The 21,184-nt window shown below is 40.6% G+C and overlaps 2 protein-coding genes across 2 annotated transcripts; both read left to right on the top strand.

Moving 5' to 3' along the window:
- The first annotated feature begins 7,343 nt into the window (after positions 1–7,343).
- LOC134503951 (olfactory receptor 5AP2-like) lies at positions 7,344–8,282 on the top strand. The gene has a single exon (XM_063312967.1). The coding sequence runs from the start codon at positions 7,344–7,346 to the stop codon at positions 8,280–8,282; it is 939 nt and encodes a 312-aa protein (XP_063169037.1).
- A 5,938-nt stretch (positions 8,283–14,220) lies between these two features.
- LOC134503874 (olfactory receptor 5J3-like) lies at positions 14,221–15,159 on the top strand. The gene has a single exon (XM_063312845.1). The coding sequence runs from the start codon at positions 14,221–14,223 to the stop codon at positions 15,157–15,159; it is 939 nt and encodes a 312-aa protein (XP_063168915.1).
- Positions 15,160–21,184: the final 6,025 nt, after the last annotated feature.

Here is a 21,184-nt window from a genome sequence, read left to right as displayed (position 1 = left end):
GACTTGCAAGATTCTGTCACTCTAGCCATTATAATAAAAGTAGTTTTTTAGGCCTATGTGGTGTCTGCTTTTTGATCTGGTCTCCCTTGTAGGGCTGATGTTATGTTCCAGTCAGTACATATGTTTAGCAGGAGCAAGTCAGATTAGTTGATATAAGAATTCTCAAAGATTCAGTACAGCTTCGGACAGACAACTGAATGTTTCCCAAGTTAATACTAACAAAGATAATATAATTTTCTGGTCCTGCGGTAAATAGGAGGAATGAAGTCACTTGGGTTGTACAAATCCCTGCTGTCCTAACAACCAGGAAACACACTGAGACAATGAACTGGTCTCTAATATTTATTGCTAGTACTTAAAGGAATCCTAACAAACTGAAGAAGCGTGGGAAAAACCCAGACATATAACCCCCAAGGTTTAAGGCGGTCCTGATCTGTGTCTCTTTGAATGGCTGAACAATTCATCAGTGCTACGCATGCACTTGACAGTCTGGATGGGAGCCCCCTGCTCGCCATCCTTACTCATGACACCTGCTTTCTCTTCAGTAAACTGTGTCATCACACAATTGAGCATCAAAATATTCCCTATCTGGATGCAGTTTGCACAGTAGTAGTGCATACTGCCAATCAGTATGGGGCAAATTTTATCCAACCTTCTGATATAAATTGGGTCTTCTTCATGAGTGCTTGATCAGGTAAAAGCTTGGCTGTTAGGACTGTTCCCCAATTTTTAAAAAGGTAAGATTTAAGATTTTATTTATTTAACTGACTTATACAGCCACCCAAATTAGTGCACAACTCAGGCAGGGTGCATCTTCAATAACAATAACAATAATTCTATAACAATAATGAATCGATTAAAAATAGTAAAACAAAATATTTAAAAAAATAATAAAGCAACAACATACAAAGACATAAATCCCAGAAAAAGTTCATCCAAGGGGTTGTACCACTTCTGGACCCAACACTCTGTGAGTCGCTGAGGCACATTACAAAGTAAGGGTCTTGGGCAAGATCTCTCTCTCTTTCTCTCACTCCCCACCCCTGAGCTGCCAAGAGGTTACCATGGTTGATGGTACCTAAGGCAGCCAAGAGATCAAGGAGGGCCAGGAAGGGTGCACTACCTCCATCTTGGTCCAACTAACACGATGAATGCTGTTTCTATACCGTGCCTAGGTGTGAAACCTGACTGAAAGGAGTGCAGATAATCTGCTTGATCCAAGCCCCTTTGGAACTGCTGGAAATTATCCAATGTTGGCAGATGCTGGGAAAGCCTTTAGCCCAGGAGAGGTCAAAAAAGTCACACATCAAGCATTTCTATAAAAATAATTTATTTACAGAAAGCAAAAACAAAAGCAAAACATATTTTAAAGGACTTAGCTCCCTTTGGAGCAAGCCTTGCTTGGCTACATTGCCAGCAGAGAGAAAAAAAAGAGGAAGTAAGAACAAGTCCGGGCAGGTTTCCTCCCCCCAGGCTATTTTGCATGAAGCACGTGAGAGGAGACAATCTAATACAACCTTTTCACCCGGCCAAAATGACTAGGTACAACAGCAGCTTAATCTGTTAGTAGGAAAACCTCAACACTCCCCTTTTTACACTACAGATTAAGATGCAAACCAATCTTCTCTGACAACTCTGTGTGTCTTGGTACAGGAAGAGGTTTGGTTAAAATATCAGCAATCATGTCTTTTGATTCACAATATTTTAACATTATTTCTCCTTTGCTTATCATATCTTTGATATATTGATATCTAATATCGATATGTTTTGTTCTATTTCTGCAGGCTTCAGATTTTGCCATAGCAACGCAAGCTTGATTATCCTCATAAACAGTTATAGGCTGGTTCACTTCCATGCCTATGTCTTTAAACAAATGTTTAAACCATGTAACCTCATTACAGGTTTGTGTTAGAGAATAAAACTCTGCTTCTGCAGTGGAAAGAGCAACAAGTGTTTGTTTTCTAGAATGCCAGCCTAAGCTAGATCCAGCAAATTGAATTAAAATCCCAGAAGTGGATTTTCTGTCACTGACATCTGCTCCCCAGTCAGAATCGGCAAAAGCCTGCAATTTCTCAGTTCCAGAGGCATTTAGCTTCAGGCAATAATTCTTTGTTCCTTGCAAATACCTCATGAACCTCTTCAATGCTGCTTTTCCAGTAGATGTAGGCTTCTCTACCTGTCTACTTAAAATGGCCACAGAATTTGAGATATCTGGGCGAGAATGATTTGCAATGTACAGTAAACTTCCAATTGCAGATCTATAGTTCTCTGCCTCAGTTAATTGAGTTTCTCCGATATCTTTCTGAAAATCTATTATCATTGGAGTAGAGACTGGTTTACAGTCTTGCATATTAAAATCCTCTAGGAGCTTTTGAATTTTACTACGTTGGTTTAACAGAAAGCTACCATCCTTGTCTCTGTGTACTTCCAAACCTAGGCAATTGGTCACAACTCCAAGGCTTTTTAATATGAAATGGCTTTTCATGCAGGCTTCAAAATCAAGCCTTTGTTTTTCTGTTGATGTGAACAGCAGCAAGTCATCAACATAAATGCACAGATACATACAGCCTTGTTTGTCCTTCTTCATATATACACAAGGATCTGCTTTTCCTTTTTCAAAACCAAAATTCTGCAGTTTTTCATCTACTTTTTGGTTCCAGGATCTAGCAGCTTGTTTTAACCCATAGATTGACTTCTGCAGTTCACAGACTAGATTCTCCCCTTTTTCATAGCCAGGGGGTTGCTGCATGTATAATCTGTGGTCTAAATCACCATAGAGAAATGCAGTTTGAATGTCATAGTGGTTAACTGACATTCCCTTGAGTGCAGCAACTTTTAACAGTAATCTAATTGATTCACCTTTAGTAACTGGTGCAAAAGTCTTGTCAAAGTCTAAATCTTTCCTTTGAGTGAACCCTTTTGCAACCAACCTTGCTTTATATTTTTGGATTTTGCCATCAGCATCCCTTTTCAGTTTCACCTACAACCCAGACAGCATTCATTGGGAGGTAGATTTACCAGTTTCCATGTTTTATTTTCTTTCAAGGATGCTAATTCGTGTTGCATGGCAGAATGCCAATTTTGTGCAATCTCAGGTGGTAAAGCATTCACTTGTTCTAAAGACTCAGGTTCTGTGAATATGTGAAAAGCCTTTACTGTTTCAGCCTGAAAACGTGATGGAGGAACACCTTTATTGCTCCTCTGAGATCTGCGAGGTAATACAGGGCTTAAATTTTGACTATCACTTTCCTGAGAAGCATCTGTCTCATCAGACAGATCTTCAGTTTGCTTTTCTGGTTTAATGTCCTCATCAGGCAAAAGATCACCATCAGCAAGTCCTTGCTGTTCTCTTGTGGTGGTCAGATCAACTGGAGAGCTAGAGTTTAATCTCCCCCAGTTTTGTTCAGCAAAAGAAGCGCTTTTGCTAATTATTAATTTCTCTCCCATTATGAACCTGTAGCTCCTCTGGCTTTGTTCATAGCCAACAAAGATGGCTTTCTTTGTTGTGGGGCCTCCTTTCCTTCTCTGTTGTTTTGGAATATGAACCCATGCAGTGCTACCAAACACTCTAAGGTGATTTACCTTTGGTTTCACACCATAAAACAAATGGAATGGAGTGTCCTGAATCACAGAGTTATACAACCTGTTCTGTACATAAGTGGCAGTAGATATTGCCTCTCCCCAGAACTTAAAACATAATCGTGAATCTTTTAACATGCATTCCATCACATTTTGCAAGGTTCTGCCCTTTCTTTCAGCAACACCATTTTGCTGAGGGGTGTAAGGGTTAGAAAGAATTTGTTCTATCCCTTTTTCCATTAGGAACCTTCTGAATTTGTGAGAAAGGTATTCTCCTCCTCTATCACATTGGAGTGCAGATACAGGCCTAGGGAATTTTCCATTTGCCCATGTCACAAAACTTTTAAATTTCTCAAATGCCTCATCTTTATGTTTTAAGATGTAGATAAATGTGTATCTTGAGAAATCATCAATGATGGTCATTGCATACCTTGCTTGTCCAAGACTTGGAGCAAAAGGACCAATAATGTCAGAGTGTACAATTTCCAAAGGTCTAGTTGTAACTCTGTCACTGTGCTTACTCACAGGAGCTTTTAGTGTTTTGCATTCTTTGCAAACTACACAGTCTAAGTATTTATCACAGGGTTTTATCTTTAAGTCAGCACACAGCTGTGGCATTTGTGCTATATACTTGAAATTAGCATGACCAAATTTCCTGTGCATCAGGTGTACACATTGGTCATGATATGGTGTGTTGCCAACTGCAGCCTTGCAGCTTGGCTTCCTTGCATTTTGCACAATGTACAAGGAGTCTTTTAACATACCAGTAGCACACAATTTCCCTTTTCGTATCTCACAACCATTTTTCTTAAATGTTATGATATACCCTGTTGCAGCCAATTGTGCCACAGATAAAAGGTTTGATTGTAGATTTGGCACATACAACACACCTTTTACAGTTTCTCCTAAGCAGGATAAATACAAGTCACCTTGTCCCATAATTTTGGTCACAGACCCATCAGCCAAAGATACACTTTGTCTTTCAGTTTTAGACAGTGACACAAAAGAGCTTTTACAATTACATAAATGACAACTGGCCCCAGAATCTAACACCCATACATCAGAATTACCCTTCTCAGCAACCTGTGCAATCTGGGTTGTCTGAAGAGCCTTCTTCTGTGTTGCCCTTGTGTTCTTCTTCTCTGTCTTTCTACTCTTGGGTCTCATGGCACAGTCTCTTTGCAAATGTCCAGCTGAACCACAAGTGAAGCATCGCTGGCTGGCTAGCGCTGTGGCCTCAGGTTCCTTTCCCTTCTTTTCCCTCATTTTCTGGTATTGCAGCTTTCCAGAAGAGATGGGGGGGGGGAATCTTTCCTCTCTCTTCTCCCATTCAGCGAGTAAGCGCTGTGTAACATACGATGGGGTGAGGTCTGCTTCAGGCATAGCCTCCAGGGTACAAATCAGCGTGTCCCACGTTGCATTTAGTGAGGACAGGAGGATATAGGATTTTGTGAGAGGTGTAAATTCCATTCCTCTCTCCTGCAACTCAACAAACAGCTGCTGAATAAAATGCAGGTGCTCAGGAAGGCTATCTCCTTCTGGAAGGTAGGCTCTGTACAGCTTTTTCATCAGGGTAACTACTCCCTGCTGTTGCCTTTACATATAAGTCTCTCAAAGCGTCCCAAAGTTGCTTTGCAGACTGCATACCTTGCACATGGACTAGCTGATTGTCCTCAACTCCCAAGATAATGGTGGCTCTAGCCCGCTCATCCTGTCTCAGCCATTCAGCACTGGGATTTTGGGGGCTTTGCTCACCAATTTGCAGCCAAAGATTCTCTCTGTGAAGATACATCTCCATCTTCAGGGCCCAATTCAAATAGTTGGTCTCTGATAGGCGCTCGAGAGGCATCGCTGAGGGCTGGGAGGTAGCCATGGTTTCTTCCTTGTTTTGCAAATCACCTCAGCTGACTTCTTTGTCCTGCAGACCGGCAGTTGCTGGAAAATCTCCAGGTGGCTCCAAAGAAAATCTTCACAGGTCTTTGCTACCTGCCTTTAAATTGTGCATGAGGTGTGGAGTTGATCTCTCTTTTCTCTCTGGGTTTTACTGTGTTGTTTACTGGGCCCATAACCTGTTGGCAGATGCTGGGAAAGCCTTTGGCCCAGGAGAGGTCAAAAAAGTCACACATCAAGCATTTCTATAAAAATAATTTATTTACAGAAAGCAAAAACAAAAGCAAAACATATTTTAAAGAACTTAGCTCCCTTTGGAGCAAGCCTTGCTTGGCTACATTGCTGGCAGAGAAAAAAAAAAGAGGAAGTAAGAACAAGTCCGGGCAGGTTTCCTCCCCCCAGGCTATTTTGCATGAAGCACTTGAGAGGAGACAATCTAATACAACCTTTTCACCCGGCCAAAATGACTAGGTACAACAGCAGCTTAATCTGTTAGTAGGAAAACCTCAACATCCAACACAGTCGGGTGCAATTATGACTTCCTGAAGAGGGCACTGACCACTGTTTCCCTAAGTGCTGGTGAGACCAGTCCCTCTCTCAAGGAGGAATTCACCCCTGCTTGGACTCAGCCACATGCCACCTCCTGGGAGGCCTTCACCAAGCAGGTGAACAATCTTAGGATATTTTGAATACTGTTTTGCTAATATGTATTTTTTTCTATTTAAATAATAATAATAATAATTTTTGAAAGGGTCCCTGTGTCCATATGAAGAACATCATTGTGTGGCAAAAAGATATGATATAATAATATTAATAAATAAAGAAAAGGACCAAATGTGATCTCTACTGAATACTACATTTTCTGTTGGTAAATGTTTCCAACAATTGTGAGTTGGTTTACTGAATCTTGACTGTATAATTAACACAAATCAGTGGATGGAGCAATCTGAAGCACTTCAGGGAGATGTTCCTCAAACCCATGTTTTCTCAGTAGAGTTCTCTTCTCCATTATTCCAAAGAGAGTTGAAATAATCATTACTGTCTGCAGAAACGTAGAAAGCTGTTGAGTTGCTGAAGATTGGAGGAAAATATCTGGCTTTCTTCAGAGCAGCAAAAGGATGTTGGCATAATCTTCAAAGACCTGCAATCAGAAGCTTGAAAAAATACGATATTTTAAAATGTGATAGATGCTATTGAGCTGGAAGAATACAAGTGAGTTTGCTAATCAAAAGACAACTATATGACTGTTGTCTTTTGTTGCTTGTGAGAGTATGCTGTAGGAGTTCATGGGATGACAAGTTATTGTTACTTCAAGGAGAACATCTGGCTGGATGTTCAGAGAACGCCAGATCAAGCCTGCATGACAAGCATACAAAATGGTGCCCAGGTCCAATTTATGTTTTAAATATGGTGTTTTACAGAGCTGAGATTGCAAGAGGGGGTGCTTAGGAATCCAAGGAGACCTCAATATTTGCAGGGGTTTTTTTCACATATCATACCTCATACCTGATGTGTCCTTTTACAAAGATGGTTACCTTGGCTTGGCTCTTGTCCAGATGCCTAGGGAACTTCATACAATGCATATCCCTAGCTATTTCACTGCATAGCACCATATTCTATAAGTATGACAACCTAGTTGCAGTTCAGAAGAAAACATTATTTATGCAGACTGAATCTTGCTCACTCTAAACTAAATATTATTGTACTACTTAAGCTCTTGCTCAGAAATCTTCCAATTTCTCTTTCCTTGGCTAAAAAGTTAAAAATTGACTCTGATCTCAGTTGAAATTGTAAATATTTGAGGCTACATTACAATATTTGAGAAGCAAAGGAAAATTGACTGAAGTGTTGTTCAACAGTGGTATTGTGACTACATGGGAAACAGCACACAGGTGACAGAATTCATACTCACTGGGTTGACTGTTAACCCACAAGTGCAGCTGATCCTCTTTGGGACTTTTTTTGCTGTTTATGCCATCACCCTGGTGGGAAATGTAAGCATGATTATCTTAATCAGGATCAGTCCGCAACTCCACACACCAATGTACTTCTTCCTCACCAGCTTATCTTTTTTGGACATTTGTTACTCATCATCTGTCACCCCAAAGTTCCTTTCCAATATTTTGAAAGAGAAGAAGATTATTTCCTATGGGGGTTGTTTTACACAGATGTACTTTTATGGTCTCTTTGCCACCACAGAGTGCTACCTCCTAGCTGTGATGGCCTATGACCGCTACGTGGCAATCTGCAATCCTCTACTCTACTTGGTCACCATGTCCCAGAGAAAGTGTGCTCAGCTGATAGCAATTTCCTACACTGCTGGGATCATTAATGCTTTGGTGCACACAGTGGCTGCATCTAGACTGTCCTTCTGTGGCCCAAATATCATTAAGAATTTTTATTGTGAGGGTCCTCCCCTTTTAGCTCTTTCCTGCTCAGATGTTAGTCTTAATGATCTGCTGTTATTTGTATTTGTTGGTTTCAATATAATAGCAACAAGCCTGACTGTTCTCACTTCCTACACTTATATCCTGGTCACCATTTTAAGGATCCACTCTACCAGGAGCCGTAGGAAAGCCTTCTCCACTTGTGCATCTCACCTCATGGTCATCACCATTTTCTATGGTTGTAGTAGTTTTATGTATGCACGGCCAAGCTCTAGGCAGAATTATCACCTAGACCAAATGGCTTCTGTGTTCTATGTAGTGGTGACCCCCATGCTCAATCCATTAATCTACAGCATGAGGAACCAGGAGGTAAGGGGTGCTTTTAGAAATGTCCTAGCAAGAACATTTCATGTTCAACATATATGATTATACTTTTTTAGAGCCATTGCTCTTTACCAAAATTCAGCTTTAGATAAACGCTGTTTTAGGAGCAAATGGTTTATATCATTGAGTTTCATTAAATTTAAAAAAATATGTTGTATAAAGTTCTTAGAGCTCTGGTACTAACTATCCATTTACTTTTCAGTTCAAAAAATGAAATTTGAAATCTCAAGAAGAGTTATGCCATTTCTCAGCTATCATGCCCTAATGATTGCTGTCAATTAGGAAGGAATGACAGGCTCTGCTCTTTAGTTGCTTACAAACCAAAGAGCAGAGCAGAGCAGAGAAGGAGGAAGAAGAACAGAGAGAACCAGTTCTTCAGAGTTAGGACAAAGCCAATGTTTATATGTATTTGCTTGAATCCAGGCTCATCTTCACTTCCTAGCTCTCTCAGCTGGACAGCAGTTATTCAAGCATTTCAGACATGTATGGTCTTTGTGTTCCCGACTTCCACAGCAAATGCCTACAGCAGCCCAATGTACTATATGGCAAGTGTCACTGTGGGCTCGGATTTGGAGTCAGATTCAGATGTAGAAGGCCAACCAGCACCAGAAGTAACCACGGATAAAGAGCAGTCAGCTCCGGTATCACCAGATGAACAGCGCTTGAACAGGCAGAGGAGGCGGGGCAGGCCAGCAATCAGCAGAGAGAGCTGCTGCTGCTCTCTGAAGATGAGGGCATGGAATTACCAACCCCTCCCAATGCAGGAGCCCGGTGGGTGGCCAGGAGAGTAGAGCAAGGCGCTCTGTGAGATTACTCACCAGGAAGGTGCATCACCCTCCTAAATGAGCTACACCGGGGCTGCTGTAATTTAAGAAGAGCTACGAGCTCGACTCTCTTGGTTGGAAAGAACGGTTTGCAAACCCAGACACTGTGCGCGCCTTGCCTTTGGACTCAAACCCATGTGGCCACGACTTTGAGTGTGAACTGGCTGATGACCTGGCTAACGGTTTGGACCCCTGCATCTGCCTGAACACTCTTGCGCCTGCTCCTTTGAATTTTGGACTGTCTCTTGAGGCAAGTTTGCCAGACTTGTGGGAACTTGATTGCTCTTGTGCGCATGTGTACATTTGCACATAACCTTCCCTTTGCTGCTAGCTGGTTGCTTAAAAACCCACCTAGTAAAAGTCTGCAACTGCCTCTTAGTGCACTTGTGTGTGCTTGGTCTGAGAGAGGACGGTAAGGAGGAGCCAATATTAGATGGTATATATGGTATTTCTGGTTGCTGAAATCTATTTTTAAGATAGATTATATCCATTCCAAGGGGAGATAATCTGAAAACTCAGATCAAGACATGCTGTCATGATCAGTTGGACTGGAAATTTCTGAATACGCTTAGAAGTAACTGACCATGGGAATATGTGAAAAGTAGAAGGGAAATGAAAATGATGTGCTTTTTGAGCAGGCAACACCCCCTTCCCAAAGAGCAGTTGTGTCATGAATAGCCCCTGGCCAGGTGTTATTCCGACATGGCACCAGTGGAGAATGATTGTTAAACAACCCATAAACAGCAACAACCAGCGAACGTGCAGACGGAGAGGAGCCAGAGTATAATCCGAGGTGGTCCTGAAACGTCGGGGAAGACCTTGAAAGGGGATTGCTCATGGGAACATTCACTTCGGATGGAAGCCCTGAACTCAGGGGCCTGGGAGCAGACAGAGAGGTGGGCTGGAGGCTTGGCCAGATGAAGACCACATGGAGTGCATGCAGGCAATGCTCGAGAGAGTATTGTGGAAACTAGATCCATGGGCACCGGGCAGAGCAGAGACAGGGAACCACTGGATGCTGGAGGGGGACCTTGGAGGTCCTGGAATGAGAGGGGGGCAGCAGGTGACAGAAGATACAGCCACTAACCCCCCTGCCCTGGGGAGTGCAGCGGGGACAGGGAACCCTGCATGAGGGACTGACGGGCCCCTCGGCCCCAAGGAACTGAAGGCAAAATTTTATGGGGACCCAAAAACCCTAGCCTGCTTCCTGACCCACATCAGGAGCTTTATGAGGGAGTATGGGGAGTCCTTTTTCTCAGAGGAGTCAAAGATAAACTGCGTGTCAACTTGCTTGGAGGAGGAGGCAGCTGAATGGTTGGTGGGGCTCCATGATGCAGGAGCCCCAGAACTGAGAAACTTTAACGAATTCACGAGCACTCTAACGGAGTGGTTTGAGGACCCTCTGATCAAAGTGAAAGCTCAAGTGAACCTGCAGCGCCTTAAACAGGGGAGCAAATTGGTCTCTGAATACTCGCTGGAATTCAGGAAGCTAGTGGGGAGGCTGACAGGTTGGCCCAAGTCACTGAAAGTACAGTGTTTTCAAGGGGGTCTACAGTCGGAAATAGTACAGTGGGCACTACTGCAGGGCAGCCCAAAGACTGTAAGCCCCACCAACCATTCAGCTGCCTCCTCCTCCAAGCAAGTTGACACGCAGTTTATCTTTGACTCCTCTGAGAAAAAGGACTCCCCATACTCTGCTTGGCTGGAGAAATAGAAACTCTGCAAGTGCATGTCAAGGAGCAATAGCAAAACAAGGTGGGAGGCAAGTGTTCAGTGGCACCCAACCCCCAATCTGAGAACCACGGATTTCATAAAACATGGGGGGAGGAGAAAGAGCGCTGGGTAAAGAAGAGACTTTGCTTTAAGCGTGGAGGGGAGGGACACCGCATCGCAGACTGCCCTCAGAATGCAGCCCTTGCAGGGAGCAAGGTGGGAGGCGGTGTCAAGACCCCAGCAGCAAAGCCCAAGGGACCCATGGCTGTGGCAAAAGGGGCAGACCCCATGGCACCCCGTCAGATGTGGGGGACTCCACGGAGGAGGAGTACCAAAGGGTGGGAAACAACACAAGTCTGTTCTGAGCGCCCGTGAACAGACTGAGCACAAGGGGCACGCAAATTGGATGATAAATGGGGACTGCCCAGCAATGCTGGTAAAAATGCAATGGGAGGCAGAAGCAGAGTAAGCCTCACTGGGCTCCTGGACTGGGGTATACTCAGTGCCTCATGCACCCTACTCTTCTAACAAGTTGAGATTAAAACTGGAAAAACTAAAGGAATGCATCAACTTTGTTCAACTCGATGGGACTGAGATGAAGGGTGGACTGGCTAAGGACTGTACTGAATCAGTCTGAATGAAAATAGCGGGGCACGGGGAGCGCTGCAGTTTATAGTGGCCCCTGTGTCAGATCTGCTGGTAGTCCTGGGGTTGTCATGGCTGCAAGCCTGGAACCCCCAAGTGGACTGGATACACAGCAATTCGAGGTTGAGGGATGGGAAGTGTGAGGAAGCACAGCCCATAGACCAACAGGCAAGGACTAGCAGGCGCAGCCTCAGATCAAAAGAACAAAACACGGGGAGTGGGGGGGAGTCAGAAATTGACAACATCCCTGAACAATACAGAGACCTGAAGGGAGTTTTTGGGGAGGAAGAATCAAACCAGCTTCCCCCCACCCCGGAAGGACAGACTGTGCCATTGAACTGGAACTGGGGGCGAGGCTGCCTAGGACAGAAGACTGTACCGACTGACACAAAAAGAGCGGCAGGCACTACGGGAATTCGTAGACAAAAACCTAGCACGCAGATTTATGTGTCCAGCCACCTCCCCGATGGCAGCACCAGGACTCTTCAGAGCCAAGGAGGACAGCTCCAGGTGCTATTCTTTTGGCTTTGGATGACTTTACTTATTGTTAATGATTGGGATTATGATCACTAAAGTTTTTTTTAAAAAATAATATTAATTCATGTTTCTTGTATTATTAACTATAATGGCAGACAATTTACATGCTTTTTTATTTTTGATCTTTATTAGAGTAGATGGGCTTTTCTCTTGTCTCTTCTGAATGGTACGTAAATGTTGTCTACGCAGCACTCAGAGGTAATCATTCATGCGAAGGGTTTTACAAGTACACTCTTGTTGGGGTCTTTTTTCCCATGCTTTTAAAAGTCACCATCTGGCATAATGCTGCAATGTTTCAAATACAGGATGACTGGAGAGGATGAAAGTTCATCTACTTCTGAATGTTCAAGGAAGTAGCCTTGTTGAGACCAAAATGACCAAGGGAGTTCTTGAGCTCAAATCTGATCCGAGAGCTGGAAAAGAAATGATAAAAGATTTCCATCATGGCTTCGCTATAAATATTTGGTTTCCAAAAGGAATGGAGGGAGTAGATGGCAGAGAAAGCAAAAAGCAGAGGGGAAGGAGAGGGAGTGGTCTTATTTATTTATAGGCATCTCTTTGGCAACACTGCAAAACATCTCTTCCAGTGCAGAAATAATAATAATAATAATAATAATAATAATAATAATAATAAAAATAATAATAACAACAACCACAATTCTTCAATCATGCTTAGACTTCACTGCACTGGAGCTGGATGAGCTGAAAAAAGAATACCGAAAGTTGGGGATTATCAGGTTAAATTGATAACTGCAAGCGTATTTTTGGCATTCAGGGGTTCGTGGGGCAAGAAGACCCACTCAGCAGGGAATTTCAGAACTGAGTGGGACAAGCAGCCTGTCACTACAAGGTGACATTTTACAGAGAAGTCTGTGCTTTAAAAATGAGTGTTTTGTTCTCTCATATACTGAAAACATTATAATTCCGCTCTGATGCACTTCCCTTGGTAATTATTAGAACAAATAGTGGGATCAGAACTACTTAGGGAATACCAAGGATTTCTTCAGCAGAATTAAGTTCTCCTGCATAGTCCCAAAGACCGCATGGGAAAATTGATTACCACAGTAATAAGAACAGCTCGAGTCACCTGGAGCTGAAATATATCTGAATTACCTCCCGACACTCAAAGAATTCTGCAGTTGGTTTCACATGGAAGTAACCCAAAATAAGCTCTGAAGGAAGAGAATGCCTTAAACTGTTGAAGCTGTGATTGAGCTTAGTCTAATAGGGTAAGTTTCACAGGATCTCTCTATTAATTTGACATTTACAGAACTGCTCTGTATGATTGACTGAAAATTCTTTCCTCATACATCCTATTCTAAGAATAACTGTTGACAAGCCATTATGCCAGGTCTTGTGTTCTGGAATAAATAGGAAGCATCCTATTTATTCCAGAACACAAGACCTGGCATAATGGCTTGTCAACGGTTTTCACTGCAGTGGAAGACAAGCAGTTTATTATTTTTCTAGTCTGACTTAAAGTTTGAAATGGAATTGAAGTAAGAAATGTTTTCCTTCTTCATCCATGAGTCTCCATCCAACATTTTAGCTGAAAGCACTGTTGTTATTATTTCTGCACTGGAAGAGATATTTTTGGGTCCCTTAATTTGGATCAGGGTATATTCGTATCTATTTCACTGCCTATCTGGAGTACTGTCTACTTACTGATTTGTCCTCCAGTAGTACTACTGAAGAAATGATAATAGATCAGCAGAATATTGATACTTCATGATATGAGTCTCCTCATCCTTTGTCATCCTGAGCCAACGTCTTTTTCTGGCCTGGTGGTCGACCTGATTCATCTCTTTGGTCAAGTCTAAGATGAAGACCTCTGCTCTTTGCATTTACTACAATGTAGAGTAACAACATTCTCTTCCTGCAAGAACATTTTCACCTCAGGATGTATTTTAGTCTAGTTTGGTTTTGTTTGGATTAAAACTCAAGTCCGTTTCCCACAATGCAGTATGTGCGTGTCTATGTCTCTCTCTCTTCCTTTGTATATATTTCTGTGACATAGTATTGTACCATTGTGGGTATTTCTCATAGTGGAGACATCTGCTACTACATACATTATTTCTGAGGAATAATCTACCTCACTTTCCTTGACCTCTCCTGATATTCAGACACAATGCCATGGGGTTGGGTTTGTAGGATTCAATGATCCTTAAGATTTTGTCACCCTATTCATACCTGAAATGATTAAGAGAACATGTAATATTGATTACTGCATGTTTCAGTTTCCACAGCGTTATTATGACTCAATGGGAAACAGCACACAGGTGACAGAATTTGTACTCACTGGGTTGACCGATGACCCACAGTTGCAGCTGATCCTCTTTGTGACTTTTTTTGCTGTTTACGCCATCACTCTGGTGGGGAATGTGGGCATGATTGCCTTAATCAGGACCAGTCCTCAACTCCACACACCTATGTACTTTTTCCTCACCAACCTATCGTTCTTGGATATCTGCTATTCATCGTCTGTCACTCCAAAGTTCCTATCCAATCTTCTAAAAGGGAATAAAGTTATTTCTTTTGCAGGTTGCTTTACTCAGCTTTACTTTTATGGCCTGTTTGCCACCACAGAGTGTTACATCCTAGCTGTGATGGCCTATGACCGCTATGTGGCAATCTGCAATCCTCTACTCTACTTGGTCACCATGTCCCCAAAAAAGTGTGTCCAGCTTATAGCATTTTCTTATATTGCTGGGATCATAAATGCTTTGGTGCACACAACTGCTGCATCTCAGTTATCCTACTGTGGTCCAAACGTCATTAAGAATTTTTATTGTGAAGTTCCTCCCCTATTAGAACTTGCCTGTTCCAACATTATCTTTAATGATCTGTTGAGGTTTATATTTGTTGGGTTCAATGTAATAACAACCAGCCTGACCATCCTCACCTCTTACATTTACATCCTGGTCACTGTTTCAAAGGACCGCTCTGCCAAGAGCCGTAGGAAAGCCCTGTCCACTTGTACCTCTCATCTCACGGTCATTGGTATTTTCTATGGATGTGGTAGTTTCATCTATGCACAGCCAAGCTCTAGACGGTCTCAGCACCTAGACCAAATGGCTTCTGTGTTCTATGTAGTGGTGACCCCCATGCTCAATCCATTAATCTACAGCATGAGGAACCAGGAGGTAAGGGGTGCTTTCAGAAATGTCCTAGCAAGAACATTTCATGTTCAACATATATGATTATACTTTTTTAGAGCCATTGCTCTTTACCAAAATTCAGCTTTAGACAAAAGCTGTTCTAGTAGCAAATGGGTTATATCACTGAGTTTCATTAAATTAAAAAAAAAAAAATTATGGTGTATAAAGTTCTTAGAGCTCTGGTACTAACTATCCATTTACTTTTCAGTTCAAAAAATGAAATTTGAAATCTCAAGAAGAGTTATGCCATTTCTCAGATAGCTATCATGCCCTATTGATTGCCGTCAATTAGGAAGCAAAGGCTCTGCTCTTAAATTGCTTACAAACCAAAGGGCAGAGCAGAGAAGGAGGAAGAAGAACAGAGAGAACCAGTTCTTCAGAGTTAAAAGATAGCCAGCCTCCATATCTGGCTGAATCCAGGCTGATCTTTCCTTATTAGCTTCCTTAGCTGGACAGCAGTTATTCAGCATGCCAGACCTGCCTAGTCTCTGTTACGTGCATGTGGATTTCCAATCTGAATAGATTCCAGTGAGAAATATTTATATAAATCTGTATTTTTAAGCAATATGTACAAGTTAATTAAATTTTTCTCTTTACTACTTCTTTTCCATCGTGTGTCCATATGTTTATTCCTTCAAGTTTAGGTAGCAGAGATGGGTTATTCCCTTTATGGTTCCATAAAGTTCCAAATTATAGGTGTCCTATTTTTTATTAGTATCACTTGCCAAACTCTGTAACAATCGATTCAGAGAATCTGATGTGTCACCCAGGAAACTCTATAGCTTGCCACCCTTTATAATAACACTAAAATATGACAGTTCCACTGATTCCAGAAAGCTGTCTGAAAAACAGCCATCTGGTATCCACCTTTTTTTCCTTGTCTCAATAAATTATATTAAGCCAATATTAAGTCATATAGCATTGATTTAATAAAGTACAAGATTCAGGTAAAGTCTTCCACTGGTCAAACTCAACTACTGGTGACTTCATGGATCCATGTGTGATCCAGAAATTGCCTGTCCTTGTCGTTTTCTGAGATGCTTTTCACCTTCCTAGTCTAATTTCTATTTGAGATTCCCTAGTAGTCCCCCATGCAGATTTCATTATCTTTTATATTAGTGGAAAGTCTTGGCCCCCATGCTTTTTAATTTTTATGGTAAAATGGATAAACAATCCAAATTACCAACCCCACAAAATAGGAGATCGCAGTATTGCCCTGCTGCTTTACGCAGTAACACAGATGACGCAGTAGTCCTCTCTAAGACACCAGTAGGTCTTAAAAGAGCCTTGCGAGCCTTGCTCCAGTACTGTAATTACAATCAACTGGAAATATACCATCAGAAAACCAAGATTATGGCCTTTGCTAAAAGGCCAGGACTTCACCCATGGTATCTCAATGGACACAACATAGAACAAGCGACCACCTTTAAGTATCTAGGTGTGATCATACATGCCACTGGCTCAAGGAAAGCGCATTGTGAATATGCAGTTGCCTCAGGTCAAAGATCAGCTAACGCCATCCTCAAATTCTTCCACTCTAAAGGAGGATACTATGTCCCTGCTGCAATTAAGCTTTTTTAGGCCAAGTTGCTAGCACAGCTTCTTTATGGGACCCAGCGTGGACCCTCAGCTTCTTGTTTTACACTGCTGGAAAAAACACAATCTAAATTTATTATAGCAATTCTCCAGATGCCTAGTTGTGTCTCAAACACATGTCTACACCTGGAGACAGGATTGACAAAAGCTGAATCAAGAATCTGTATAGCTTCCTTTAATCTTTGGCTAAAACTTAATTTTTTTTCCTCAAGGCCTTGCACCATTAATCCTCCAAGATAATTTCTCCTCTTCATTAGAGAAAGCCCCATCGCTCTTGACTCCAGACTTTATTAGATATACTGTCACCCCTGCTAGATATCTTAGCCAGCTAGAGGAAGTGAACCATCGGAAAGCTTTTTTGCTTGCACGATGTCATGTTCTCCCCTCACCTGTCCTAGAGGGCAAATATAAACAGAAACCATTGGCTGAAAGGCTCTGTCCCTGTGATTCCAGACAGGTAGAAACCACTGAACATGTCCTTCTTTGATGTTCATTTTATAGAGACATTTGAACAAAATTTACCTTCCTGATGACTACAAGGTACCCTGGCCGTTCTGACATTGAATATCTTGTTTCTGCTTAAAGATGAGAGGTCTGCAGTCACAGCACAGGTAGCAAGATTTTGCGCAACAGCTTTAAAGATTCGTCAAAACCTGGTGAATAACTAATTGTAAACATTTTTAAATAATTTAATGTATCCAAACTTCAGATATTATCATTTATTGGATTTAAGTAGTTGATAATAATTATAGGATGTCTTAATCAAACAAGTATTAACATATTGTAACATAGGCTGCTCCTTTGATTTTATTTATAAGTGATAGTGAGCTTGCTAAATTACAACTGTGATATGGATTGTATTGTTTATTATGTCTGAGAATGTTATCGGACACTTTTGAGCATTTTTAATTGTACTGGTCTATGACTGTAATAAAGAATGAATGAATGAATGAATGAATGAATGAATGAAATTAGTAGAAAGTAAGAAGTCCATTAAGATATCACCCAATATCTCATTCTCCTTAAGGTTAAAATAATTACTCCTTACTTACTTACTTAGGAATAGTATTTACAAATCTTTCTAGAAATCAGTTTAATATTTTTCTACTCTCACTTAAAGTTTGAAATGGAATTAAAGTAAGAAATGTTTCCCTTCTTCATCCATTTTTCTCCATCCAACTTTTTAGCTGAAAACGCTGCCACGGTTTCAGGATAGGCTGATCCAGCAGCTTACAAAAGCCAGATAAGCCAGTTTCATTTCTACAATAGTTGGATTCCTTGCCATTTCTCTCACAGAGCAATTGGGGGCTGTCTGAAGTTGCTGTCTCTCACCCAGGAAATAGTTCTGCAGGTTGCAGGGGAGGTGAGAGGCAAGCTCAGAGGAAACAAATTCCATCTTGGACATCTGAGCTCTTTCACATACACTGGAGGAGGTGATCTAAAGGATTGCGTTATCAGTATTTTATTTTTGGCAATAAGTAGAAGACATCTCTTATGTAAAACAGTTCCGAGATGACATTGTTTTAGAGGTTGATTCTCACAATATTGGGATAAAAACATAACTACTCTGCCAAGTAAAAAACACTGGCATTCCACCAATCTGTAGCATCACAACGGTAGCACCAGTTGCGCATCATCCTTGAACAGGAAACAGCAGCAGGTGGTGGGTTTGGATAGCTGTGCCCCTCCTACAATTTCCTCCCCGTTGCCTTCTTTACCCCAAGATTGAGGAGGGAGGCTGTAGCAACAGTGCAGAAGATACGGCAGACGGGGGTTTCCGGTGAAGGAGTATGGCGGCTGGTCGAGCCTTGTAACAGCTCGGAAAAATTAATATCTACCATGCGGAGGTTGAGAGTTCTGCGGAGTCGGAGAGAGACCTCGTAGGCAGCGCTAGAAAAGGAGCGCTGCCGGCGAAAGACTCCAGCGGCTTCGGAGCGGCAGGCGAAAGCTTTGCTTTCTGTTTCAATACTTCACTTTTGCCGCAACAACAAAGCAGCCAGGAAGCCAAAGCACATCTGTAGAACCCGCGTGAGTAGCCTAACTATCTAGGCAATTCCGCAGCCCCCTTCATCTCTAGTAAAAGAAACAACAACTTTTGACTACAAAAGTGAAAAAGAAGAAACTTTCTAAGGGGAGGGAAAAAGAAAAAAAAAAACTTTTCTATACTTTGGAGACAAAAAAAACTTTACTGCCAGTCCTCACTTAAAAGGAACTGAATGAATTAATTGATTTCTAATGCCATATTGGACTATATTGCAGATGTTTATAAGATTATTTTGAATTGTATGCTCTGTATGTTTGGATATAAATATTATACATTGCTTTATATAGATAAATATAACATTAGTGTAGTGATTAAGATAAGTAAATAAAGATGAACAAAATGAACACAAGGAGACAGAATAGGAGAGGCTCAGAAACCGGGGAAGGAGAATGGTTGAAAGCTACGTTTGAAGATTTTACGCAAAAAACAATTCAAAATATTACTCAAAATTTAACGCAACTATTAGAGGAGAAAATAGATGGCTTTGAAAAAAGGTTAGATCATAAGTTAGAGACAATGGACAAAAGAATAAAAGCAGACATTCAAGAAGTAAGAGAAAGAGTGGAGAAATTAGAAGTAGAAAATGATATAGAATTAGACCGATTAACTGAGCTAGAGTTAAAAGAAAAAGAACATTGTGTTAGACGTAGAGGTGTACCTGAAAAAAAAGAGGCAGAAATAAGAGAAATAGTGGTTCAAATGCTTGCAAGTTTAATTGAATGGGAGGAAGAAAGGCTAGAAGAAGATATAGGAAAAATATTCAGAGTTAATTCGAAATATGCAAAAATTAACTGGAAACCAAGGGATATAATAATTGAATTTGTGAGGAAGAAGACCAAAGAATTGATAATACAGGCCTCCTGGGGGAAAAACATTAATATCGAAGGAGGAGATTATGATACTGAAAGACATACCACTGAGAATATTAAAAAAAAAAATTTCTTTCTCACTGAAGTCCTTAAACAAAATAAAATCCCCTTTAGGTGGGAAGTATTGGAAGGAGTGAATGTCACATTCCAACAACAAAGATATAAATTGAATACTATTTTTAAGGCTCAAGAATTTCTCAGAAAATATAAGAAAGATTTAGAACCAGAAACAGATAGAAGGGAAAGGCCAGAAAGTAAAGCAAGTAAAGTGAAACGTTTAAATATAGAGGAACAAAGTGCAGAGGAACTAGCTTCAAGTTCTAAAGAATTTGCAATACTCCTTTCCAATGAGTGAATTAAAATGCCTTTCCTGGAATATAAATGGAGCCAATACCCCAGCTAAAAGGAAAAAAGTCTTTCGCTATTTATACAAATTAAAACAAGATATAATATGTCTTCAAGAAACTCATATTGTGAGAAAAGATAGTAAATATCTGGTAAATAACAAATTAGGAAATGAATTTATAGCAGCAAATGAAAATAAATAAATAAATGGAATTGCAATATATGTAAAGCCCCATCTAAATCCTAAATTAATAAGTGTTGATAAAAATGGGAGATATTTAATAATAGAATTAGAACTACAAAACTCTAAAGCAATATTGGTTGAGGTATATGCCCCTAATGATCATCAGAATAAATTCTATCAAAATGTATTAAATGAACTTTCTGAATTATCTTATAACAATTGGATTATGATGGGAGATTGGAATGGAGTTACCTTACCAATTATTGACAGAAGATCTGAACAACAAATAAAAAAAAATCAAGGAAAATTGCCCCAATCTTTTTTTGATATGTCAGAAAATTGGGCTGTTGTAGATGCCTGGAGATATAAAAATGGTATGGCTAGAGATTATACATTTTATTCAGACAGATTCAAATCGTTCTCCAGGATCGATATGATATGGGTATCTAAAAGTTTGGCAAATAAAATTTTAAATGTATCAATTCTCCCCCGATCCTTCTCAGACCATAATCCAGTTCAATTGGCTATAAAACTCCACCCAAAAAGTTATAGGTGGAGATTAAATGAAACTTTGTTGAGAAATAAAGAACTTGTAGAAGATTGCCAAAAGAAATTAAAAGAATTCTTTGAATGGAATTTAAATAATGAAGTGAGTATTGGGACAGTATGGGATACTAGCAAGGCATATATGAAAGGATATTTTATGTATTTAAATAGTTGCTTAAAGAGGAAAACACAACAAAAAATTCAAACAGTTCTTGATCAAATTAAGATAAAAGAAAAAAAATCTTCAGATAAGACCATCAGATGAAGGTATAAACCATCAAATACAAATTTTACAGCAGCAATTAAAAATACTGACAACAGATGAAATTGAAAGAAAATTGAGATATATTAAACAAAGAAATTTTGAATATGCTAATAAAGCTGGAAAATGGCTAGCATACAAATTAAGAAAAGAAAAGAAAAAAAATTATTACTAAAATTTGAGAAAATGGGAAAGAATTAGTTGACAATGAAAAAATTAAA

Source organism: Candoia aspera, chromosome 1, assembly GCF_035149785.1.
Source record: "Candoia aspera isolate rCanAsp1 chromosome 1, rCanAsp1.hap2, whole genome shotgun sequence".
NCBI lineage: Eukaryota > Metazoa > Chordata > Lepidosauria > Squamata > Boidae > Candoia > Candoia aspera.
The sequence above is the reverse complement of the archived record's forward strand: the minus strand, read 5'-3'. Positions and strand labels throughout refer to the sequence as shown.

Excerpts from the sequence above, each read along its gene's own strand:
- LOC134503951 (XM_063312967.1), top strand. The coding sequence starts at position 7,344 with ATGGGAAACAGCACACAGGTGACAGAATTCATACTCACTGGGTTGACT.
- LOC134503874 (XM_063312845.1), top strand. The coding sequence starts at position 14,221 with ATGGGAAACAGCACACAGGTGACAGAATTTGTACTCACTGGGTTGACC.